At 41.7% G+C, this 27,826-nt stretch overlaps 1 protein-coding gene across 1 annotated transcript in view; it reads right to left on the reverse strand.

Moving 5' to 3' along the window:
- PTPRG (protein tyrosine phosphatase receptor type G) overlaps positions 1 to 27,826 on the reverse strand; it is a 410,943-nt gene that overhangs the window by 309,453 nt on the left and 73,664 nt on the right. Inside the window, exon 2 of the mRNA XM_063347764.1 lies at positions 7,144 to 7,248. Within this exon, the coding sequence (XP_063203834.1) occupies positions 7,144 to 7,248 (105 nt within the window). The remainder of the gene's footprint in view (positions 1 to 7,143; positions 7,249 to 27,826) is intronic.

Below are 27,826 nucleotides of genomic sequence, written 5' to 3' on the forward strand. Positions count from 1 at the left end.
AAACTTATTTCTTCATTCTCATAAAAAAACCAAAAGATAGCATTTTATATTTGTTGTTGCACAAGGCAGAATAGCTGAAGAAAGATTAAAAGCATTCTTGTTGACATCCTCCTAGTAAGTGCTCATTTTGGCCCAGGTTCTGCAGAGGCGTACGTGTGTAGCACACATTTGTACACTGCATACCTGGCTCGTGGACATGGAGACTCATGACCCAGTACCATCAGAATACAAACAATCAAAATATACGCATGGTATTTCCTGTTTATTTTAGAAACAGAGCAATACACCAGTTGCTTTAGCTGTGCACATTAAAAATCAGGGTTCATGCTTAGACAGTAACAGCACACGCTCAAGCTATGGTTTTCCATGTTCCTCTTATGAAAGAATGTAGCATTGATTTCTCTAACAACTGTTACTCTAATAAGATTGCACATGGAAATGATGCATCACAGCTGGTTTCAGCAGGGTTCAGTGAAGACTACCATTCCTCTGATGAACGCAGATAAAATATTCAAAGCTCAGTTTACTAATCAGATCAGATATTAATGGGAATATTTTTCCTAGTTCTTTCAGCCTAGATCCTCTTTAGAAAGTCAGCTTAAAAGAGTAAGGAAGGGAGAGAGCCAGAACCTGCTCATTTTGACCATCCCACATTTAATGGAGATGAGTACTCTTACAGGGGAGTGATAACCGTGCACACGGTATGCCAGAGTTTTGGTCAATATCAAGATTTATTATTCTGAGGGGCAGAAAGAGTGAAATACTGACCACGGCAAATAGGCCATTAGTTACCTCTCAGTTCAATAAGTCTTGATGCTTTCCCTACTATGTGCTGATTATTTCCTGTCCAATTCACATTAGCAGCTTATTTAATGAGAACAATCTAAGCAAAGAGAGAGAAATTCACACATTTACAAAGGACATCACTAAGTTCCATTTCATCGCGGTTAACACCATTTGCTATTCTTTCAGGAAATAACCTTTACTGATCTTTCCTGTTTTAATACCAGCAACTGCTTTTGAGAAGAACACTCAATTCTTATATTCACCACCGCTTATATTTTAAATAATAGCATCTTAAAGGACAGCAATAACTGCCTAAGTATTGTAGGACAAAGCATTCACACACTGACAGTGTCCACTAGCATGAAAACGTGGCCACAGTTCCTGTTCTTAATGGACGCTTTTCCCCACTCACCGGGTCATCCCTGCTCTTGTGAAGCCTATTTTTCTTCTATTAACTTCTACTAATGCTTATGGTAGTTGCACAGAATCTTGCAGAGAAAGGATCCAACATTTTAGACAGAAAAAACCATCAGTAAGGACACGCATAAAGAACAGAAGCATCACAAGTAGTGCTAATAATTTCACGTAGAAAATGAGATCAAACGTACAAAGAGGAAAGAGATGCCTTGAATACACCATAAGATTAAAGAGAAAAAACCAACTGTATGCATTTTCTACATAGGGTTCTCTCTATAAAGCCACAGTTAAACAAACAAGTAAAAAGAACACGTATGCATCCTTGGCCAGTGTCTGCTTTTTTGCTCTTAGAGAAGCCCAGATGTTTTTGATTACTTAAAACAGAGAGTTCCTTGAATGAATCACCTTGCAACACTGGGGCTGATGGGCAGAACAGCCATCAAGAGAGCAGGGTACACCAGCCCCGCCAGTGCCAGCACCACAGCTCACTGGGAAACTCCAGTGACAAAAGCACCATCGCCTACAACATCCTTCCCCAGGACAGGGCAGCCTCCCCTTCCATACCCATTGATCACACATGGTAATACTGGGAATAATGAGACATCACATCTTACATCTGAAGACTCCAAGAGGAGTGCCCAATTTGAGTAACGGAGTAAGGAGCAGTACTTCCCCATAGCCACTTCTGCTTTTCCACAATCTCATGCAATGATTGTCACCTTAGTTTCACATAACAGTTTTTCAGAAAAACAGATAGGAGTACGTATAGGCCCCACAGAGCTACTGGCACTTAAGATACAAGCTTCTGCGTCAGCATCTCATACTGTAATCTCCTAGGCTTGACCCTCTCACTACACATTTTTGGGGCTACTGGCAAGGCAAAATAGGGTCTGCGAAGGTCATCTGCAAAGTGTTCTCAGCACTGACAAATGCAACACTTGACATTGAGAGGCATCTCTAAATGTCTGGAATATTATGCTTTGTGTAATAGCATACAGTACACAAGGGAGGGCCAGCCAGAAAGCCCTGGCTCTCTTAAACATTTCAATTGCATATTTCTATAGGATTTCTTTTCAAGTTTTGGTTTTGGTTTTTTTGTGGGTTGTTTTTTTTTAATTTGTTTGTTTGGGGGTTTTTTTGTTTGTTTTTAAAACCAGCTTATGTATTTGCAAAAATGTTTTCACACTGATGACAAAGCACCTAAACTACTATCTGTCACTATTATGAGTATTAGAAACATACTGAGTTCTGTGGCAATTATAAGGATGTGCTAAAAATCATTTCAAACTTGTCCATTCAGTGGTTAATATAACAGAAAATATTATTGTGAAAAGACAAGACTGCACTGAAGCACTTTCAGGATCCACACCTACTTCTTGCTTTCACTGTGCTGCACCTATTCCACATTCCTGTTACACTGCAAGTAACGTGGCCAGTTGCAATTTATGAATTCTTTGGCGAACCGTGGGACATGATCATGGAATAAATACTTTGCCAAAACATACATGAATACACATGTGCAGAGAAATCCCCCTAGAAACGTAGTTTGAGCTTCCTGAAAAATCCTAAAAAGAACATCTACGAGATCTCAATCTCTGTTCAGTCTTGCAGTTCCTATTTAAAGTCAAGTTAGTCTTCTGTTTTCAGTGTTTGCTCACTTCTGAATTCGGTTTAAAGAGCTGCTAGCGTAGACTTAACGAAGTTTCTTCTGAAAAGCTGATTGTGTTTCCCTCTGTCTTTTTGACAGAACACATTTAAAATGGGCCTTCTTCATTTAATTATCTAGTCTTTATTTTTGTTGAGTTTTATTTCTGAACTGGAATAAATGGTATACTCAGAATTGTGTCTGTAGACAACAGGCTTATTTTTAAGGCTTAAAAATCCTTCACAACTGGACAGTGAAGCAAGAGCTCTGTGGTGCAGGCTCTGCGGCTTTGTCCATGGCACAGGCAGTATGAGCACAGGGCTTTGAAGCTCACAGGGTCCTGTCACAGGGACATTTAGATATGTAAGTGCCTTATACAAACGTTACAGACCCGAGGGTTGTCTGAATCCTGACCAAAATCTGAAGTTTATCCTCTCTAAACTCCTGTGCCTCAGAGGAGCAATATTACCTGGCTTTACATGGTAATGCCACAGACAGCTCATGAAACCAGAAAAATTCCTGATCTCCAGAGTTTAAACCAGCTCCTGGACCATTCACCATCCACATGAGCATGGAGCAGCAGAAGGGTTTCCTACAGGCTACAGAGAAATTACTGTAAAAGCACAGTATAGGACAGATATATCCTGTGGAAGATAAAGACTTGAGGGCTCTCTGCAATATGTCTGTGCCCTTTTTCCACCCCCAGCAGGAAAAGCACAGCTGCCTGGCTGCCTTCAGACCTCTCCACCCCCAACTCAGTATTTATTACAGAATATTTACGCCCCAAAATACAAAAGCTCTGCTAACAGACAGGTACAGCTACAAACATAGATAAGCCTCTGCGGCTATAAATCAGTACATCCCAATTGAAATGAATATCAAACCATAGTTCAGCCTAACGTAGGCCCAGCAGAGACACGGGCGCACTGGTCGATGTTGGGGTTCAGCAGACGGCTGTCCACTGATGGCTGGTAGAAGCTGTCCTGGTCTTATTTACTCCAGGTGCAAATTCCCTTAGAAGAAACTTCAGATTCACCAGCACACAGTCCAGCATAACTCTCTTCCTTGCCCACAATTGCTGGGGCTGAGCCAGCAGATGTACAAGTAACCAGAGGGGAGCTGGCCTAACCGTTTGAGGATAGGGAAGGGAAGCAGCCTACCAGATAATGTCTGTAATAGAGCTTGGAAACCATTGACATGGACTAATTGCTTACTGCAGAGGAAAGTTTCCACTCTCTGTAGGCTCATTTGACATAAACTTCCTAGTCATGTCCAAAACCTTTCCCGCAGGACGAATGCTGTTAGTACATAAACTGCTTCGCCAAGCCCTGCTCAGGGTTCCTGGGAAATATTCTGGGGAATGGAAAAGCAAGGAGAAGGAAACAGATAACATGATCATCCTCCTTACTGTGCTCAGCTAGAAACAAACATCTGTCTGGCATCTGGGCTCTGCCACCCACCATTTATTCACATCTTCAACCTAAATGCAGCAGCTAGGCATTTTCATTACCTCTGGCCCCCTCAGTGAGCAAACATGGACAAAAGACATCAGGTAAGAGAGGGTGAACTGGCTGAAAAATCCCACATGTAGTTGGAAGGAACCAAGTGAGGAGAGGAAAGAGAGAGAGAAACTCCCACATATGAAAAGCCATGACAAAGCAGCCTGTAGAAACATCCAATTTCTAACAGAGCACAGCCTCCTTTCCCCACCTAATTGCTCATCTTAATTTCCTTTCTCAGGCAGATGCTGGCAATACTGATGCTCCTGCAAGACATAGCATCAACCCTGGAAAATTCCTTTAGAAATAACGATGTCTTTCCCAAGTCTCCACTTGCATTTGCTTTTTCCCCTCTCAGACACAACCCAAATGGTTGCCCACATCTCCGCACTCACACTTCACGCATGGCCCTGCCCCTCCCTGCAGGTCTCCAGGCACTCAATATGGGGCAGAGCTGCTCCTCCTTGCAGGCAGAAACCACAACGTGGCTCAGGTGGACACCAGATCTCCATCCATTCCAGGACAGGCTTGCTCAGACGCAGCATACACACAACCCGTACAGCTGGGACATGCAGTACCTAGCCTGTGTGCTCACACCTGTATCTCATGTCACAAAAGCTTTGCTGAATACCCATTTGGAATACTCGGTCCCAAACCACATTCCCCCAGAATGGCATTTCAAGTCACTCCATTCAAACAGTAGCCTGACAAAGCATCCTGAGAAAACAATACTATATCCTCTTCTGTTTTCTTGACAAGTGCTGGTAAATATATCATTTCCACCTTTTCCATCTCCTGATTTACTCCTTTTATCAGGAATAGTGACAAAAAGGCTCTAATTAGATAGCGCTAATCAGGTAGAGTGGCACATGATTGACAGCTGAGAAGTCACTATCTGTTCTCTGAAAAACAGATTGGCTATTTTCCTCATAGAAGCAGGAGATTTATCAATAGACAAAAGGACGCAAAACCCCAAAATGTAAGGTATAATCACACACCAGGACTATGCATTTTATTTTGACATTAATCTAAAAGTATTCGTGGGTGGTAAAAGCTTTTTTGGAGGGGTGAACAAGTGATATTACTCATAAAGGAAGAACAATACCATCACAAAAATAGAATTAGGAAAACTGCCTATGCATAAACTGGTGTGAGGTGCATTTGTGGTTTTTTGTTGCTTTGTTTGTTTGTTTGTTTGGGGGGTGTCTGTTTGCTTTTGAGCTTCTCCCACCCCCACCCTCTTTTTTTAAACCAGAACTGAATAAAAAAAAAATCCAGTAACTCAAGCAAAGAGTTTTGACACATATGGAACAGAATAATTCCACTAGAGTTTCACCTTTCTTTAAAAATTTTCATTTAACTACCTGCAATGAATATTCCAAATACATTTTTCAGTAACAAAAACAAAATAAACCTGCCAAGTGGCACTTCACTTGTAATATTTTACATATGACAGCAGATAGGAATAGGCCATTCATTCCAACATACACATTTTTCCTCTATTTGCTTATTTCTACTCTGTGTGTTCAGGAGCTTAAAATCTAAAAAAGTTATTTTAAGCTGCAATATGGTAGTATATCTTTGTGGTAGTATATTTGTCCATCTGATAATCTCAAAGTTTACCAAAAAATGGTCATTTGTCCTCATTACTAAAATGTTGAGGTTTATTTTACTTGTGTGACCTCATTTGCAAATGAGATAGCTTGTATTTTGAGATCTAATAGAGAAAACTTGTGACATCTGGTATTTTGTGTATTAATGGAAAAAACCTCTAAGCTTACCTATAATCATTCATTTCCAATGAAATTTATGGTCAGTATAAAAGAGAGGAGTTGGCAGTTAAAAATTAACATTTGCCCATTTACCTGGTATCAGTACTCAGACTTCTTAGAAAGTAGTATTTTTCCTTCAGCTAAACCTAGGCCTGCACAACATTCCTCTTGGATGAGCACCAAATGTTTGAAATGCATCTCAGATCTTCCAAAAAAGCACTCAAGTTCATTATGATGCTTGAAATCCTCATAAAAACTTTCTAGATATTAGACATTTTTCCATACAGTCAACATAGCTATTAACATGATTTCAAGTTGCTGTTTTTTTTTTAACAACTTCAAATACAGACCTGGAATTTTCTAAACCTGAATCAACTGTCAAACCATACATCAAAGACATCATTCTGAAGTATATTTTGATTTCTGGCATTTCAACACTGTGCAGACACACCAGGTTTTCCATAAGACTTGCAAGAGCAGTGGGACAAACAATAAAATACCCTCCCAACATCCTACCTTCTCAGCATCACATATCCTGGTGTGATGATGCACTGATATGTCTCACTGCTGTTGTTATACGCTACCGCAAAAATAGATGCACACAAAGAAATAACTGTAAAAATTTCTAGTTTTTTTTTTTTTTTTAATCTGGATGTATATCTGGATGCTTACAGTCTTCCTAGAAGGCTTAATAGGGTAAGCAAATGGTGAGCTTGGAAATGTACTGATTGGATGGGAAGAGTGAAGAAGAGTTTGTGGGAGTATGCCTTTTTAAGGGTGTGTTAAGAAACTAAAGGAAAACTGAGAGAGGGAGCAGAGTAATAAGGCCAATCCTCCAGGTAAATGGCAGCAATGCAAGAAAGGAGAGGATGCGCGTAGAAGGAGTTTGCAAGGAAGTCAGCAGAAGAAAATACACCATAAAACTAATTTAAGCTATTTCTGGGCATAGCAATAACAAAAAGCCAGTAAACAATTTGATTTCTGAGATATTTCATGTTTCAGTCCTCTGAAGAAGTTAACTCACCCGAGTATGCCCAGTAAGGATCCCCCGAAGCCTTCCGCCTCCGTATCTGCACAGAACTACCATGTCTGTTTTCATGGAGAGAGCCAACATAACCTTCAGTCAGAGCTGGGAAGAGAAGAAGCAGGAATCGTTAGGAAAGTGGTATTTACTCCCTGCAGTTCACACTCTACAGCTTAAATCTTTGCTGAGCAGAGACTACAAACTTGGCATTGCGTTAAAAAAAAAATTTAACAGGCATGTTCCTCACCCATGAAAATCCACCATCCAAAGATGGTTCACAGAAGTCAGGACTCACTGATGCCATTATTCTGACCTGGCACATGCCTGTGTAACTCCAGTAATTGCCATAAGGAAACTCTGATACACACAAGCAGACAAGTATGAGCCAAATGACCAAACTTTCTCTGTCTAGACCCAAAAGTTAGCTTATTTTGCTAGTGACTACCAAATTACTAATTGTAATTCAAAACAAAAATTATCAAGAACCTTAAAAGAATACAGATGCAAGCGCGTGAAATATGCGGGTACCGTGTTGTCCTGGTTATTATAACCGCATCTATTTTAAACCATACCTTAAAATCCCGCATAGAACAGTTTCACTCAGGACCAAATTAATCTCCTACATGCACAGCCTGCAGACCTGAGCCCACGGCGTGCTGGGTAACAGTCTCAACGTGACCAAGGCTCAAATAACATCGCCTCATATCATTCACTCAAGCAAGGCAGACGTGTTGCACTGCCTTCTAGCCAGAGGAAGGCTGCGTATGTCAGGCAAATATCCAGCGTCCAATACCAATGCCTTATGATACGGAAAGGGAGAGGCCAGTAACAATGAAATCCTTGTAAAACTTCACAAGCTAGAAGGAATTAAATTCATAGAATGGTTAGATTTGGAAGGGACGTTAGAGATCATCCAGTTCCAACCCCCCTGCCCTGGGCAGGGACACCTCCCACCAGACCAGGCTGCTCAAAGCCCCGTCCAGCCTGGCCTTGAACACCTCCAGGGACGGGGCAGCCACAGCTTCTCTGGGCAACCTGGGCCAGGGGCTCACCACCCTCACAGTAAAGAATTTCTTCCTGATATCTAAGCTAAATCTCCGCTTTTTCAGTTTAGAACCATTACCCCTTGTCCTGTCCCTACACTCCCTGACAACGAGTCCCTCCCCAGCTTTCCTGTAGGCCCGCTCTGAGTACTAAAAGGCCGCCGTTAGGCCTCCCCAGAGCCTTCTCTTCTCCAGGCTGAACAACCCCAACTCTCTCAGCCTGTCCTCACAGCAGAGGTGCTACAGACCTCTGATCATCTCTGTGGCCCTCCTCTGGACCTGCTCCAACAGGTCCATGTCCTTCTTATGTTGGGGGACCCACAGCTGGGTGCAGCACTGCAGGTGGGGTCTCACCAGAGCAGAGCAGAGGGGCAGAATCACCTCCCTCGACCTGCTGGCCACGCTGATTTTCATGTGGCCCAGGTTATGTTTGTCCTTCCAAAACAGAAAAGAAAGCATCCTACATTGTGTCCTAGGATTTTTCTTTTATACCCCAAACAATATACAATATATTTCTTTTCTTATAAAGGAACGCTTAGCTTCCATGAGGAAGTAGGTTGTTTGGGGTTTTTATGTGCAAGTTTTGTTTATTGTTTCTATGCATCTGACTGAACCAAACCAGAGGCATATAAATTCACAAATGTCAGTAAAATGTCTGTAATAAATTCAACTACCTTTCTCAGTGCACTACAGCCAAAAACTTCTGTGCTATAATACACGCACACAAACAAAAAGCCCTCAGATCCGCAGACATGGAATGTAAAGAACAATTAACACACCACCTGTCTCTATGGAAATTCAACTGATCCCAAATCACTTATTTAATCAGTAAGAAACTAGCTAAATAATTCAAATCAAAACTTTAGAAAACCATGTAAAGCACTGCTACCCGTATGCAGTCATCAAGCACTGTATTCCCTTCTGTTCCCAAGCCAATTACAGCTGGGCTGAAACGAAGCTTGTAACAGGACTTTATTGAACATCAAGCACCAGTAACTCAGAATTTGGCTTTAGAAAAGCTTCTGGGTGACACCCCCTTTGTACCACAGTAGCAGAGAGCACGCTGTGTCCGAGGGCTATCCACGTACGCCGAACAGCTCTATAGACAGCCTTCGCTCTGCAATGTGCATCATGGGTTTCTGCAGATTTTGGAATCCTGAAGTGGTAGGAAAAGTCATGCAGTCTTCAGAAAGGCATTACAGGTTTGCCCCTGCCAAATTTCTCTTGTGCGAGCAAAGGTACTAATTGTGCAATTTATTACGAGCCTCTGATTTGAATGAGTTTTACAGATTTCTTGGCAACTTTCTAAATGCTAATTCTCTCCAGGCTGTGAACTAGAAATGCTGGAACACATCATGCTACCAGGATTTGTAGGCAACATTATATCACATACCTTATTTTCCTCTTCTGATTTACCCTAATATGCCCACCTCATTGGGAGGCAACAGGTGCCCATTTCAACAGGTAAGCGATGTGGAGACCCAAACCCTCTTGTCAAAAAAACCAACAACAACAACAACAAAAAACCCAAAACAAAACAAAAACCAAAAACCAACTCACAAACCAACAACCCGAGCAAAGATCAGACACCATGAAAAACCCAAGGAAGAGAACGTAGAAATAACCTAGGTGGATGGCTGGAAAAGCTACCAGAAAAAAAAGGCCCAATTATTCATTTAAAAATCACATGTGCTGAGAAATAAACGTAAGGTTCCTCCTTATTACAAAATGAAAGACAGCAGCAACTTTCTTTCGAGCATTCTCTACATAGAGGAAGCAAATAGTTGTGGGGTTTTTGTCACCCAGAGAAATTGATTCCTGCGGGCAGAAGGAAAATTTCACCCTGCCTCCTCCAAGGAATAAGGTACTCCTGCAGGTATCTGCTCAGTGAGACCTTCTGGGCACCTCACCATCAGAAGAAAGAAACTATGTCTAAATAATCTATATTTGTTGAAGGTAAAAAGGCTCGGAGTCAGTGTGAAACATGTGAAGTTGTAAAATCCTTTGTACTCCTAGCTTGAACCATCAAAAAGCCACATGGCAACCATGGTACAGCTATGAATCATACCATTGATTTTCAGTATCCTCTGTGCAGAAAATTAAATTATGCAAATTCAAGCCTTTATGAATGCCTAACTTTAATGTGAAATTGAACATTTGCTTCAGTCAGCATCTTATTTATGCAATTAAAAACCTGACATTCTTGTGAAAATATGCAGTTTTCGTTTCCTGCATAGACACTTAATAGACTTGTATATTTATCTATACTTATAAATTGTGAAGAGCCACGCTGTACACAAATTTATTTCCACCAGAAGAATGTTCCAAACCAAGAGGGGAGCTCAAGTATTTGTCAAGAGAACTGTGGGAAGAAACTTGCTCGTTATACCGCTAAATATCTTCCGTAGGACTGAAAAAGAAACAAATTGGAACATCCTATTCTAAATGAAATCCTGCATCACTGTTAGGCAGCCCAACATTAATGTCAATAGCCCCCTTACAAACGTGCAATAATTCAGTAGTCATTAGCAATTTAGAGAAGATATATGTTTACTGGATAGCTGCAGAAACTCTGGGAAAAGGATGATGGGTCAAGATCTCTGGCCGTGCTGTGAACTGGAAAGGTAACAGTCTGCCTCTATCAAAAATCACGACACCATCTTCCTCCCTAAGCTGGCTCTGGTCCCCAGCCTGATCACAGTATGGTCATGCGTTTCTGCATGGGGCCACAAACACTCCAAGAAAACACTGTGGGAACAAATAGCTATTGTTGGCAATATCTTATACTGGTAAAGTCATCAGGAAACCAGAAAAATCTCACGGTGCTTTTGTTTTCTGCTGTCAACTGGGGTCAATGGACTCTCTTGTACTGAGGAGGTGGCCAGTACAGAACGGAGCATACAGTGGCTTTTCAGATAAAAGTTTGGAAGGGCCAGAGCATTCAAGTCAAGTTATTTCAAAAAAAGAAAGTGCTTCATATATCAAAACCATCTTATGTTTCAGGCAGAATTGTTACTTTTTCCAGATTTTGGGGGGAGACTGTAGACATACCTTCTGACCAAAACAACTCGGTACCACCAATGAAAATTTAACAGGCATCTCAGTGTTGCTGAATCTGCCTCTTTCACTGAAAATATATACAGATAAAATATTTTGTTCAGCTTCAGCCATTAGAGTACATTTATTCACTTTTGTGAAATGCTCCAATTCCATGGTTTCAGAAGCTATACATGCAAATAAGTAACTCAAACTCAACTGACATCTTCCAGCGTTTCCAAGTTCCAAAGAAGTTTTGGAGAAAACATTTAAGAAAGTTAAGTTATATTAGCACCAATAGCTACAGGTTTGCACAAGTCTTTTTCAGCTGGTAGACAGTTAACAGCTCGAGAACAGAGAGCAGCCAAGTGGTTTCCTGCTCCGCTCCTGCAGAACTGGATGCTGGAGAAAAGCCAGCAATTAGACGGGCTGGTCCAGCATGGAGCAAACACGGGGAGGCTCCTCTCTTCTGGGAACCCTGGAAAAGTTGTGGAAGTGGAAATCCACACAATAGGAGGGGCAGGAACATGCTCCAGGAAGGCTCAAAATGGAGCAGCCAAAATAGAGGGGTGGGGTGGAATACAGGCGCACACACAGAGCCGGAGGCAGCGAGGAATAGAAGGGACAGCAGAAGCCCTTGCCCTGCAAGGTTTCATTTGAAACATCAGGCCAGTGCTGATGGCAGAGGAGTAATGAATACCATAATATATGGTCTGAGACTTGCAGATACACGATTAAAAGAGAAGGGGACCAATCTTACACTCAGATACACAAGCGTGAAATTAAATCCTGAGCAACTCCTCTGGCTGCTGGTGCAGTATTGGTGTCTCTGAAGCGTAACACCTGCAGTCAGTGGAGTTGTGCTGCGCCTATCAGAACTACTTCTGCAAGGAGCAGACCATCCTTCAAAGCTAACATGGAGAAATCTCTTACACACAATTTCATATAATTTTAATCGGTACTGAACGCTACATGATTTTAGATGATGTGCTAAATGAATCAACCCATGCCGCATATCTGCAGACAGCAAAAGCAATGCAATACTGGGATATGCCTTAACATTCTGATCAGCTTTCCATTCGCTCTGTCTCAACGTATTAGCTTTCCAATAAAAATTACTTGATAAGTGCCCTCAAAGGTACGATAAGGTAATTCCTGCCTGAATACCATGCTGGTATTCATAGTTCACATGAAAACACAAAATTTTATCCCCAATCTACCTTAAATATAAAGCTATTACACTATTCAGAGAGATTATACCCTCGGCATTAGTGTTTAAAAGGTATCAAGCCATCAGCTATGTAAGAAAAATCCTTTAAGGTCGATACTTTATGTCTGAATGGTGAAATCATTAGTTATGATGGTAGATTAACTAGATTGTGTGCCAAACTTGGATTCTTTTAAGCCTTCTCTGAAGACGAGGGTTGCACACTAATCTGTTTTCTGCTGTTCTGATTAAAATGGTACAGTCAAGTCAAAGGTACACACATTGCTCAGCTCATAATCATTCTGTGACTGCCACTGTGGACTACACAGGCAGTTGAATCAGTTTTAGTCCTAGTCCCTAATGTGGACACACTTCTTAACTGATGTAGATCACTCTGGTGCTACTGCTGGAAAACAAGGCAGCCTTTGGAAACTACTGGAATCTGGAGTAGTGTCACACTATGGAAACTCTTAAAGCAGGGGCGTTAAAAATAAAATCTTGTTCGTGTGTAGCAAAAAAGCACTCAATCATAAGGAATGCTAGCAATTAGTTCTGTATCAAATCAATGCCTGTAGAAAGGAAACTTTTCAAAAACAAAAACCACTGTTTTCTTGAAGATTGCACAACACCACATTTTTAAAAGGAGGACGGGGCGCAAGAAACATTACTCGAGGAGCTTTTGTATCATCTCTTAAATGGAGTTTAAGAGATCAGTGAGCCGAGACCCTTAGCCATCTGCAAGCCTAAAACTTCAAGCAAGCCTCACCAAAAAAAAAAAAAAAGCAGCATCTTTACCTAAGTGCATTTACTGTATTTTTAATTGGACTGTGCTAAAGAGAGGCAGGTAAGCTGAAGACACTGCAATGCTACGCACTGTAACACACACTCTGCTGAAAAGGCTTCCAGGCAATTTCTTAGAATAAATGTTGTCAAATGGGCCAGAAGGGAAAAAGAGAGGAGAAAAAAAACCCCACTGATAGGAAATAAATTTATAATTTTAAGCAATTAGAATATTTTTGTACAATTAAAATAAATAATGGTTAAATCCATCTCTCTAGGCTCTTTCACAGACAACTTCCTAAACAAAACTAGACTATTTGCCTTAAATATTTTACCACGTTTTGACAGCAAATAAATCTAGAAATATTTCAGGCACAGCTAATCCATTTTGATAGTGCATTACTTTTAAACAGACTCTTCAGCCATGGATTCCCATATTTTGCAGATTATTTTATATCTTGCCAAAGAAGGATGAAAGTTAAAACAACATATGGTGGTCAGACAGCATCAACAAATTATATTCTGAATGAAACTACTTCCTTTGATTACACTGCAGAGATTTCTTCTGATTATGACATAAAAGGCAAACCCTATCCTCCTATGAATGCACATGCAATTTTCACAGCTTTCCATTAATAAAATATGGGAGTTACAAATCACAAGTTTCTCGCGACTAAGTGAAATAACAGACACCCGGACGCTACATCTGCCAAGAGATGTATATCCCTTTCCCAGATGACAGTCACCCTGGCAGCCCCTTAATTCCTGTGTGAGCACAATCCACAGGTCTATTCCTAAAAATGACATGGGACTTTTCACACTATTCATTCTCTGTTGTTCACGTGTGTCTGATAGATGATGTGATAACAGCACAAATCCGAAGAACAAGAACATAAACACGGAGCACAGCAGGCCTTTACAGGAACTAACCAGCAGACTGCAATTTGAAGATGAAAAATAGTTCAGGGAACGTGCTGTCAAACTGTGGGGATTAAATTAACTATCAGAATTAAAAGCCCTTATCCCAAACATGAATACACCAGTCACTAGGTGCATTAACCCTCGGTAACCTGTTGGATTCAAAGCCAGCGAGTTAAGTGCAATGCAATCTTACATTACTGCAATGTATCACCACAATGCAAGTCCCAAAGCATTACAGCTGATGTAAAGAAGCGCAGAAAACAGATTTTCAGTGCAGTCTTTTCCTTAGATTACAAGGGATGGAGTTTAAGGGTGACAAGAAAATCTCCTACTTCAGAGGAAGCATTATGCCAAACCAGAACAAGGACAGGCAAGTGTATCGCAATGCCCAGTGCTGCCAGCTGCGCTCCAGCGGAGCGGATGCCCTCCTGAGGAAAAGCAACCCAGTCTCCTCAGTCATGAGATCCCATCGATCCTCCTCTCAGTCTGCCTGGCTTTATAAGCAAGATGAGCAAAGCTCATTAGCAAGACAGCAAGGCAACTTCAAGTTGCATTAATGATGCCCCATTAAGGGACTCAGAAAAAGCTTGGGAGGCCAGGGAAGAGACAGATGCTGCTGGATGATTAGAAAGGGCTTGGTTTTGTATTTTCATGGCTTACACTCTGCTGGCATCAGCTGTGCAAGATATGACATAGCTAGTGAGTCTGGACCACTGATGTCAACTGGCATCACCTGTAGCACTTCTGCTAGGAATATGCAAAGTCAGCCAAGATAACCAGCAGTGCCAACAATTTCCATCTCATGACAAAAACACACAAATTAAACCAAATGCAGCATTCCCCCAGGAGGACAGTGCCCAGCAGCAAAGCTTCTGCCAAAGAACTTGGGGAATACCCTTAGACTAAGGGTTCTCAGACTGCGGTACACGGGCTCAGCTCTACCCATGTGTGAGGAACATGTCATGAAAAAAACCCCAGCCTGCTATATTTTCCCCTGAGAAATTGCGGAAATGCTGAGCAGAAAAAAATAGCCCGGACAACTGCACTCCTCCGCCAGGATGGAGAGGCTGCTGTTTATGTCGCACTGCAAACAGCGTGCAATAGTGATAGCTGCATTAAAGAAGTTTGAGGATCCCAACTTCAGAAACACTTACCCCCATCACTGAGAACTACAAACACATCAAAACCAGCTGTGTTTGATCCAAACCCAGAGTAAAACCTTTATCCCACTGAGCTGTTCCTAGACGCTTCCCCACATGCAGAAAGACACTCCATTTACCAAGACAAAGTTTTCAAACAGACTGGTATTCTAGGCATCTAAGTTGAGATACCTCAAAGAAGAGTCATGCACATTACATCCTAAAACTCTGACTCCTTTTAGACACTTCTGATTTGGTTAGTCAGAGAGAAAAATAATTGGGAGCACCTGAAATCTCTGTAACCTTGAAAACTCTTGCTCTGTGCATCCTTCACAGTCCTTCAGACTTCTGTTAACCGTCATTATCTGCATTTCTTAAAAGGAGGAATCCTCATCCTTGTTCATCGCCTCTCCATGCTGTACTTCAGAGGGGTCACGTCACCTCTGAATTATATTCATAACAATGTGTGATGCAAACACCGAAATAAAACTTCAGAGCAGAGGTTCATAAGCAAGGCTGACCTCCACAGGAAAGCTGATGCTCTTTCAGCCAGTGACGACTGAATCACAGCAGCCATTAGGGAGAAAACAGATAAACTCAGTTCTCCAATATCTAGGGTAGCCTGGTCAGAGTGAACCAAGGCAACGAAAACCCAGGTATCAGGGCAAAATGACGGCTCACACAGCCAGCTCCAATGTCTTTGCACTATTTCCCCAAGGGCAAGCTTGAAGTTAAGTTTGCAACCAGCTGGAATCCAGAGGCAGCACAGTGTATTTGTGCAGAAGAAGGGACTTGAATCCACCCCCACGGGCACACCGAGAAGGGGCCATCTTGGTCTCTTCGTTCATGGCACGGTTTATGCAGGAGACTTATAAACCACACATGTATAATGCATCCTTATTTGCACAATGAATTAACAATGGCAAAAGGGGGCTTTGTTTCATTTCCTGCCTTTATCGCAAGTACCTAAAGCTCAAGGGTTTGACAACAGAAAACACTGTGGCTGGAACCACCTGTCTCCCGCCCATTCTCACATAATCAGGGGCCACAGCATGCACAGTGTTACAAGAGCAGCCTCTGAATAGCAAATAAATGTGACCTTAATGGAGTTATTTTGTACCTTCGACTCCTTGTTTAATGCAAAAATCATACCCTTCTCATTTCCCTAAACCCAGTAATACTCAAAAACACACAAACTCATGCAAAAGCACCAGTTTCACCTTTCTGCTCTGGAAATAATTTGCTTGTATCTACTGACAGCATTTGTCCTAGTACAGTCTTATTAACGTTTTCAAAACAGATTTCCCTAAGTCACACAGCAAGAAGTATCTTGATAAAAAAAAAAATTGACTAGACTCATCCAAATAACCATAAGCAAGGACCTTGTGATGCAGACCTGCTCTGTCCACCTGGGCTGCCATCTTGCCAGACACATTCCTGCTTTCCCCTAGGTAGCCTGCAATTTCATTTACTCATGTCATCGTGCCATTAAAGCCAGCTATGCATTACATCGGGAAAGACAAGCCTATAACTACAAATCAGGGCCTTCCTTGCTAAACTTATGCAGAATCCCCAGGAGACTCTGCTCTTGCGCAGGAGCGTGCCAGATCTCTCCTGGGGAAGAGTTCAGCATTAACACTGCATGGAGTCCTCACTCCAAGGCATCTCTCCAAACTCACCTGCCTCTAACACTGAAGGAGCAGCCAGCCCAGCGTTCATTCAGCAGAAAATGCAGGGCACGGTTTCATTCACGTGGAGAGCAGCGAGGCACTTGATGAAGCCAACAGAGCTGCTCCCACTGCATGGCATGAGATCAAACTTGCCCCATTATAAAGTCTTCAGAGACAGGGTCTCTGTCAGCTAATAAAAATCCCTCATTCTTTATACAAAATGATTTTTTTAACCTGTGTCCTTTGGCCCATTTAACAATTTATTGACTGTGGGAAATAACGTGAGGCCACATCAATCTCTTCCTGGTTATTTGGTTCAGGCTCTCAAATTAACGCAGAAGGCGGAAAGCTCAATAAAGAACTATTTAAGAAAAGAAAGGGGAAATGCTCTAGTCCCACTGTGAGACGTCTTCCTCTCAGTTTGCAGTCAGGTCTCGCCATCTACGGCTGCACAATCTCCTGGAGGAAAGATGGAAGGGCATAAGCCAGCATGCTCCCCCGGATCCAGAAAAAATAACTTGAGATTTGTTTCAGTCTGCACTGAAACAGATCAGCAGCGCTCAGGTAGCCAGATTTAGTGCCTCCAGCATGTGACAACAATTCCCGCCAGATCCACAAAAATTATTTTAGGATCAAACTTAAAAGCTGAGTAGAACCAAGCAAACAAGCATCCATTTTTATTTGCGTAAAACTATTTAATTTGGCTTATGATCTACAAAACAGGGGTTTTTCATCTTTCTTTTATGCTGACAACTTGCATTACATACAGATTTTGTAGCAAAGGGTTTCATCCACATTTATTTCCCAAAATATAAATCTAAATTAGAAACTGAGACAAATAGAGATTTTTTTGTGCTGACTGAACAAGTTGTTAGTCAGGGATACATGCCCCAAAAATATGACCTACCGTTTTGAGAACTCTCTCCTTTCCTTCCAAGTAAGTCGCATTGTTCAGAGAAAAGACACTGTATAAATACTGCAGAGCTGGTCTGTAAAATGAATCAAACTTCCATCTTTGCTTTGCAATTCCCCATTAGTTTTTCAGCCAGGCAAGATTTTTTTCTGGAAATTTCCCAGCAGGAGGGTCTGGTGCTGTTTAGGGTCCAAAACTAATACTTGGTTCCTTGGCCATTTGTCTCCAGAGAATGCAATAAAGATCTTGACAGAAAACCTCATACAACTAAGAGCGAGAGCACTAAGGCCTTTGGCAGCAAGAACAAAAAAGCAGTAATAGAGCTCAGATGAAGTAAATAGATAAAAATTGCCAGCAATGGTGCACACTTTGTAATCATACAGCGATGGTATGCAGCACAGTCTGAAAAGGCACGGGGGTCACTGCTCTTTCCTACGCAACCAATTTAACCATCTGGAGGACAAAGCTAACGCCACACTCAGTGTAAATGATGCTAAACCAAGAGGAGGAGAACCAAGCAAGAATGCCTCAAAAATATTCAGCTGTTTGGCAAGCTCAGCGAAACGGGCTGATATAAGCGAGACATTCCACCGAAGATAGATGTAAGGCAATGCAGTTGGGGAGAAATAATAATCAGTGCAGGAATGAAGTGAGAGACTGCTGTTTAGAAAGCAGTAATGCAGAAAGACTTGAGCATTAGGGTGGATAATGAATTAGATGAAAGTTCATGCTGCAATACCACTGCAGAAAAAGGCAATTGCTATCCTGGGGCACATGCACAGAGATACTGGAAGCAATAACTCAGTTTTAGACAGTCTTTGGCCAGGCTGTCACTGCAGTGCCACATGCTGTTTGAGACCCATTACTCAAAAAAAGAAGAAAAAATCATTTTCAACCAAAAATCTAAGACCTGAGGCGTGGGGGGGACACGACAGGGGATGACACACAACACGTGGAATGAAACAAAGCATCTTTAACACCGACCTTGTGCCCTACTCTGCACTGGCCTGGGCAGCCCCGCCACAGGCTGGCTCAGCCCTGCCTGGCCTTGCCTTGGTGTGCTCATGCTCGTACCCTCTCAAGTCTCAAACACTCCACTCCACTCTCTACCTCCTTGTTTCATACATCAATTTTCATAACAAGCCTCATAAAGAGTTAGATTTTAGAGCACTCAGAAGCGTTGATCTTCAGACAAGAAGTGCTCTCACAGCACAAGAGTGAAAGGAGGAGATGAAGAGCTCCATAAGGAACAAAGGGATGCTTTCACCTTGTGGCGGGCATGGCGGAAGCTCAAATGCACACCATCTTTTAAGCAAGGGGCAGGTTTGAGAGGAGATGCTCAGTGCACACAAGTGCTGGGAACACATGCTTCTCTCGAGTGCCACTGCAGACCAGCTCTGGCTGAGAACAGAGACCATAGCATAAGTGATCATCAGCAGAGAGGCATGCCACCCTGCCGACCAATTTGAACAGGCGCCACATTGCCAGGCCAACAAGAGCGGAGTCAGCTCTGGCAGTTCTGGCAGGGGTAGAAGAAAGCTGAAGAGCCGCACGCTTGGTGCCCAAGCTCTGTCTTCCCCACAGCACCTCTTCTCGGGAAGGCTCAGGCACAGAAGCTTGCTCCCTTCCTATTCCAGTCTCAACCACCCTGCAACATTCCCCAGCTTCCAGTGTTACTAATTCTACAGTTATTACACGCACTTAAATTACTAAAAAACACAACAAAGGCACTGTGCCGTGGAATACAGATCTAGTGTACAGCCTGCAGCCTGACAAATGTAATTGTTTTCTTAAGTATTATAAGAATCCTCACGAAGACTTCAGCCCACCTGCAGAAAGCAAGGCTGTCAACTGCTGCAGGTTTCTCACTGCCCAAGCAGATCAGCTTGGCTATTTAATTACAAAACAGCTTTGTACTTAGTCCCCACTTGACTCAGAAAGCCCTAGAACGGTCCTCAATACCCACAGAAAGTTTAATTACTCAAGAAAATAACTTCCCCCAGGCAAGTTAATTTCAAAGTTTGTGCATGTGTTCCACAGTTTCTAGTTGCATTTTTTATGCTTCTTCTTTTATGCTTTCACTGAGAACTGTAACAATATTCTGCCTCCCATACAGCCAGTGTCAGTGTTAAAAAAGAGATTCATCCTTTTATGCAATGCTTTAAAGATTTCTTCATGGCAATATCCTATGCTCGAGTTTGTCCACAAAAAGGGGATATTAATATCACAACAGATATTCTCTCTCACTCTAAACAATTTAAAAATACATTATAATAAGGAAACAACTTTTAAAATAAAAAAAAAACATTAAACATTGACAGCATGTCAGTGCTTGTTCTGTGACAGCTTAGTCCTATCCATGACAAGGATCTGCAAAGCTGCATCTTACAGCTATAAAAAACTTCTATCAATACTGCACAGACTACCAAAAATGAGTTTTCCTCAAAAAGGTTGTTTGCCATTAAATATGCTTTTATTGTTATTCTTCTTCACATTCTCGATATACACCACAGTCTTCGCTAGAGAAATCAAAAGTAAGACTATTCATAAGAAAACCTCGTGTTGTCTTTCTTTTTAACCCCCAACTCATATTTTGTAAACAAGAAGCTCAAAGCAATCAGTTCCAGTCAGGCTTTTCAGCTTTGGATTTAAATCCTTTCATGACTTCTTCAAAAAACATGCATCAAAATTTCAGGAAGGGGGGGAAGAGGACTCTTGACATTGTTGTTCTCTCTGATGAACAAACTGATGTATTACAAAGAAGCATCTATATACTCAAGCTACTTACCAACTGACAACCAAATCAGATTTGAACACAGGACTTTAAATAGCTATAAAAAAAGTTAACAATGATTAGTAAAATATCATCTACTGTATGTGATTAGATTTAAAGCTGCAGGAAAATAAAGACTGATGTAGAGCACATTTGACAACTGATATCATCCATGTAAACACACGGTATTCAAAGACCATCTTTGCCCACATGGAGTATGTCCCTCATTACTGCACTGCTCCAAAGGGAACTAAAAGATACAAACATGAGATAAGAAGTTAGTTTAAGCAGATCTGCTGAAATACCAAGAAACTGCAAGAAGCTTAGCCTCCAGCAGAGCTGGCTCTAGCCGTTATCCTATTAAGATGGATACTAGGACTTGCCAGGATTTTGGAAGTCCAAAACACAACCACCCAACACCCACAAAAATCCCAGCAAACAATCCTCATTTTCACCCTCGAGCCCCCACAGAATGCCCAGAAGAGGGGCAGAGAAGCTGAGGCTTCAAAACTGAACAGCAGCAACGGGCCAGAGTCAGCTTCGGGGGAATCGGGACCTGTGGGACAAGACTGAGCCACAGGGAATGTGAAGGAAGTTGGTACAGTAAAGAAAAAGGTCCCAGACTCAAAGAGACAGGCTTAAAAACCAGTACTCCCAGACACAAGAGCAGCGAAGATCTTTCATACTGCTCAGGGACAAAACCCTGGAGAAGTATGCAGCTGGGTGGATGGAGAAGGAGGACTATTTCTTAGAGATGCCAAGCAGAAAGAACCTGAAATGCTCAAGAGACAGCACGGCTATGCTGAAGAAGGTCTAGCTTGAAGAACACATTCAGGTGAGCAGGACAAAAGCACTGCTTACAGCAGTCAAGAAAAAAAATAGAATGTTTTGTGACAGGAGCACACCAGTCTCTTCTGGCCCCAAATAGCTGGAGCAGAAGGGCAGGGAACATGAAGCCAAGAGTGCAGAGAAGCACTGCCATAGCAGACTGGAGACAGGGCAAGGAGGAGAGAGCCCAAAAAAAGGACAAATTAAATAACAGAAAGCTGAGGAAAGGCCAGAGAGAGACAGGGGAGGTGATCCGGTCTCTATTCCTCAGAAATGCTAGCAACTTGCCTCTCCCCAAATAAAAAGGGGAATTGTGGAGGTTTACCCCAACATAGTGGGGTATACATCCTGAGCCCAACATAGCTGCCCATCACATAGACCAGTATTCCACTTAGGGCCAGGGACTGCCAAAGTTATTGCTGAGTAATCTTCATGAATTTCTGATGGCACTGATTATTTTCTCATCAGTAATCCGCTCATGTAAGTCTAAATATTACAATAACAAAAAAAGACACAGAGCAGGAGGCTGCTTTTGCAATTTTTAGCCACTCCACTGCAGCAGAGCAGTGTTAACTGCAAATGATTCAAGCCCCGATTAATCTGGAAGCACTTCATTTGAAAATTTTATTGTTAGTGTAATTTATTAGAGCCCATTAAGCAACATGCAATCAATAACTAGTCGTTATTTTCTGTACGGGTAAAGAAAGGAAAAAGGTGCTTCTCAGGTCACTGTAAGGAATATGTCAAGTCGGGAGGAAAGGAATCCTTGAAAGAGCTGCACGTTCTTAATTGCCACTGAGGTCTAACGCAGCTGAGATATTCAGTACAGTCTGCATTCACACCCCTTAGAATTAGGTAGCGAGAAGGTGTTACACATACACTATGTCATTCACAGGTGAGGACCTTGCCTTGGGCTGGTGAAAGTTTATTTGTGCTATATAAAAGGCAAGTGACGGCCAAATTGAGACTTTTAGAGATTGTTCCTACTCCACAGTTACAAACAATGCAGATTATAATTACGGGGGGGAAGGGGGCAGGAAAAAAAACATACATCTTCAACTCTTTTTATTTACATTTGAATAAATTTTAAATTAAAGAGCATTTTTTTTAAAAATATTAAAAAATATATATATCGTGGTGCCAGAATATGCTAGTAAAAGCTTGGCACTATCAGAAATTAGACTTCTTTAAAACACATCTACTTTAATTTGCCTTTTTAAAAAATGACTATGCCCTAGTAAAAATCTGCAATTTCCAGCCCGCTGCATTAATATTTCAACTTAGTAAATTATTCTTTTAAAAAAGTTTCTAATAAAGTAGCACTTGCTGCATGTCTTTTAATAAGATTACATTTCTATTTATGATGTTATAATACATTGTATTAAAAACAAAAGAAAGATTACCATGGGAGGAATAGAGATGTCTTCCTTCATTTTAAATTTAATTTAAAGTGGAGGAAAAGGATTTTTCTTTTAAATTAATATTTCTTTTGCAGCATTATGAATCCCAGCTTCAACTATTGAATGAGGAGCAGGAAAGGAAACTTCACCATTTTTATGCAAAATCAAAGAAAACGCAAAACTAAACTTCATTAAGCCTCACAGATACCAGAAAGCCAAAACTTGCATCTTTGCATAGTGTAAGGGCAAAGGTCCTAAGCCAAGATGCATGTTCCTCCTGCTGAAGTGGAGGATAACCGGTAGAGCCTACTGCTCTATACTGTTACGGCCATCCTTGTGCCAGGTGAAGCACAGAGCAAGGGAACAGAAACCATCCTCAAATGACTCAAGACAGTCAAAGGAGAAGCAAAATACCTGCAGTGCCCGTCCAGCCCACTCCCTCTTCCACCTGGAAGGCGGGCACGTCTGGCCTGCAGTGCCAACAGAGGTGAAATTCCCATAAATATCTGTGAGATATTTATAGTTTATGACTCTGGTGGGCGAGAGCAGTGGGTACACACTGGAGCTCACAGACTAGGAACTAGTAGCAGACGGCCACAGAGTTGGTTTTACTCTACCTCTTGGTCAGCAAAGCAGAACCCAAAAAGCTGTCCCATGTAGCACTCCAAGACCTGGCCCACACTTCTGCTGAATTGATTAAGCATCACCTTATTCCACACAGCTCACACCTCTCACAAAGTGGAAGGTCTCATTCCCTTGCTCCCACCAAGCCGTGGAGGCTTTCTATTGCAGCTTGATAAAACTGCTCTTACATAGTCCTGTACAATGTTAGATCCCATAGCATTTTGCAGAGGTGGTCAGCATTGGAAAAGCAGAGGTGCAGAGAAGAGAAATCATTACTCAGTATCAACTGATGGCTATCAGCCAGATCAGGATTAAAATGCAGGATCAGACCTGAACGCCAGTGGAATATTCCACCCAGGCAGTTGCACCAATTTGTCCTTCAAAAGTTAAACACAGGGCGATGACAGAAGTTCAAAGACTGCACTAGTTCAGAATGTGCATCCCGGTATTCAACCACAGAAGAACCTGGCTGAAGATGTACATGAAACAAAGGAGGTTTGTGCGGCAGAAGGATAACCTTATGCTGCAATGTGCTTGTGTAACACTTGCCTACAAGCAGGAGAAGTATTTCTATGTAAATTTGCCATATTGTAAAAGATTATGTCTTTCTTTCTTCTATAAGGTTCCCCCTATAGTTTGCAGGAATCTTCTAGCCCAGATTCAAAATAAAGTAAAGCTCTGTTAGCCATTCAAAGGCACAAATACACTCTAAAATAATCACCTATAGCCTGAAATGGGACTAAGAGGCAGAATTACTGTCTCTGAGTAGAAACCAAACACATCCCCAAAACCCCTTCTGAACAATTGAGAATTCACAGAATAAAATGAGCAAGTGTGCTCAGGAATTAGCCGAGCAACGTATTCTTGATAAAAATCAATGCCCGCGATACACACCCTATCATGGAAATGACCTTTAAAGAGCCACAGTCTTGGACAGCAGGCTGCAACTACGCTTAAGAGGAGGGTGGGGAAAGAATGAGACAAAAAAGGATGTTTTTCAGATAGGTCTTTACTGGTCCTTGACGGTCAACAAATTTATAACAGATGTGCCTCATTCTGAGTGTGGAGAAATGAGTACTGGTAACTGTTATTGTCAGGACAAATCAATTGGAGCCATATGTCTGCAGCGGCTGACAGCACCATGAAAATCTCAAGCAACACGCAGACATTAGGATGTTGCTGAAAATAAGAGCTTTCCCATCGTGTAAAGGGCCTTTGGGAGATGCCTCTCTCTTTGAGATAGGTTTGTGGGAATTAGCTTATATATTTTCATTCTTTCAAATGCTTGATAGTATGCCAGACTGTGCCCGCTTACTGATTTCCCAGACAGTAGGATACAATTAACAGGAGGCAAAATGCTACAAATTAGTCATAGGACACATCTCTTTAGGATTCTTATTTTATCTAGAATAAATGGGAAGCTGTCATGACAGAGAATGGGAAGTTTCCTAACCTTTCCCGCTACCCCACACTCCCCAACCAAATGTCAACCATTATTCCCAGTGACAGAACCCAAGAGGAATGCACAACACACAGCAAAACCATAAGTGATAGTAAAAAGGAATAAAATGCTAAGATCCCATTCTAATAAACTGAAGTTATGCTTTTAGAGGATTCCTCCTACGGTGCATTTCATCCATTTTTTCAGAATACTGGTTAGTGGTTATCAAATAGCTGTACTGTAAAATAGGAATTAGACACAGTAGAACAGGTCCATGGCCCATTTTTTGGCCAGTATGCTAGACCAAAGCATTACAAGAAAAGGAAATAACTAACATCGTCAAGTCAGCAGGGTCTCGTGTAGGTTAAAATGTAACGCAAAATCAGTGCCATAATTATCCACACCAAGCAATTTTTTAGTTTATTGACTACGCTGCAGTTCCTGAATTTATGTCTCAGGGCTTAAATTGCAAAATATTACTGCAACGTGGCAGATATTATAATCCAGGTATCAGTAGCTATGCAGGAATGCTTGGTATTTCTCTGAACAGCCAAGTTTCTCCAAAACCACTGCCTTTCTTTTACCAATGAGGAAATCAGCCAGAATGCAAGCATGTCTGTTTCTCTAAGACATACATAGAAAGACCAATATTTTCAAGGAAGAACTAATTTTCAAAAGAATTGTAGCTAGCTCACAGACATCCAGCACTCACGATTTATACCACGATGAGTAGCAGCTTGCAAGTTACAATATCTACATGTTCTCAGTTTCCCTATGCTCCTTCCCCACCTCCTCTATACACCACAGCTCTTCAAGGCTCTTGCCATTTAGGTCAACATTTCCAGCTCATCTCAGGTCCAGCTAGCTGACAGCCTTTACCATGAGATGGCTGCATTACAACATCTGGTAATGAGCAGTGTTGATTAGCATTAGGACGAGGGGTAATGGTTATAAACTGAAAGCGGGGAGATTTAGATTAGATATTAGGAAGCAATGGGACACGGGAACAGAGAAGTTGTGGATGCCCCATCCCTGGAGGTGTTCAAGGCCAGGCTGGACGGGGCTTGGAGCAGCCTGGTCTGGTGGGAGGTGTCCTTGCCCAGGGCAGGGGCTTTTGAATTAGATGATCTTTAAGGTCCCTTCCAGTTCTAACCATTCTATGATTTGTCGGGTGTCTCATCAGGGCAGCCAAGCACACCTTCCATTCCTTTGAGCCAACAGGACCTTCACCATTGCCTTTGCTGAGCACAGGGTCAGGCAGCACAAGCAGAAAGCCTCTCCCCTGTGCTATTCCAGAATAACCAAGTAACAGACTTCAGCAGAAAAGGAAAAAATAAAGTGCATTGCAAATTATCCAACCCTGCAAGGACAGGGCCTGGACATAATTAAGCACACACTTTGGATCCTTCCCAAAATTCCAAGAGAAGGGTGAGAAGACAGGCTGACCAGCCTCCTGATCTGAGATTAGCCTGAAACTAAATGCAAGCCAGAGGCAGTGAGACAGTGAAGCTTAGAGAACTTGAACTAATACAAAAAAGTACTGCTAGTCACTGTTTTCTCTCACAGAGGAGGAGTACCTCATTCTCCTCATGAGCAACAGTGCAGGTAAGGGTGAGTAGATTGTTTGGTCCACCTCAAACTCTGAAAATATAACAACTATCCAAGAGCCCACAGGTGAAAAAAGCACCGAAGTGAAACTGCTATAACATTCAGTGGATCATCTTGAAAGCGACTATAAAGATTTTTAAAACAAAAATCATCGTTTTGTTCTTGACTGTTCTCTGCAAGTGAAAAAGACCGTGTTCACACGTCCCCATGGAAAGCTTGCTGTAGCTGTAGGAAGAGGCTTGGTTCGAATGCTAGCAGTATACTCAGCCTTCCAGATCTCTATCAGGGCAACTGCAACAAAAGATACTGCAGTTTTTCGCCCTATCATTAGGAAGTGATGGGGTCAGAATAATGACTGCCGCGTGCTGTAAAGCAGTCCTGAAACTTGAAGCATCTACAACACGTATCTGCTTCAAATGTCAGCCTGATAACATGGGAGTAACGGGGCAGAATTCTCTGGTTGGGGTTTTGCAGGAGGCCAGACCATAATTTAAATAATCACTCTAGCCTTCACTTTTAGTTATTTTGTACTCAGGCAGGCACATGGGGATATATCATGTCTCAATCTTGCCAAGAAAGAAGAAAAAAAAAAAAAAAGAGGGAGGAATAAACAGAACAGACTCAAGACATTTTGTGAAGAATGAATCCACACAAATAAACATTTGGCACAGGGAAAAGACCACATTCATATTAAGAGACTCATCCATACATCTGCTACAACCAAGTTTTCCTTTCCTTGGAGGTGGAAGTTTCCATCACTTGTGCTGGGGCTTGGGCTATTGACAAAGTTATTTTTCCTCTGTGTTCTTTTGTTGACATATAGTTTCAATGCTTTACTGCTGTATTAATCCTATTTTGTCTTTCAGATAATAAGGATATTGTTGTTACTAAGTACTATGCTAATTGTTTTTGTCTAGTATTAAAAATACGCTGCACTGCCTTATTCTAATTAACTTGAGATTATTATTGAAATAATGGTTTTATTATTTTACCACCGGCATTTTACTGCCTTGGAGTGTTAGTTGTACTCAAGCTATTATGACTTTGTAGCAATTGACTAACTACAATTATTCCATTATCCAGCTTCTAACATTTAATTGGGTGAGTGCAGAAAATACTTTCCCATTACAAGATCTTTGCTTTCTGATTTATTAGAATCAACCTCCAATATACAGAATCTAGATTCAGTTCATTTTTCCCCTCTTCTCAAGAAAAATCCCATGAGGATTACCGTAAACTTCATTTGGTTTAATTAGGAGGGGCAAAATTTAAAATATGTTACGAGATTTATATTGATGCC

The sequence above is a fragment of the Chroicocephalus ridibundus genome, chromosome 10 (assembly GCF_963924245.1).
Source record: "Chroicocephalus ridibundus chromosome 10, bChrRid1.1, whole genome shotgun sequence".
Classification (NCBI taxonomy): domain Eukaryota; kingdom Metazoa; phylum Chordata; class Aves; order Charadriiformes; family Laridae; genus Chroicocephalus; species Chroicocephalus ridibundus.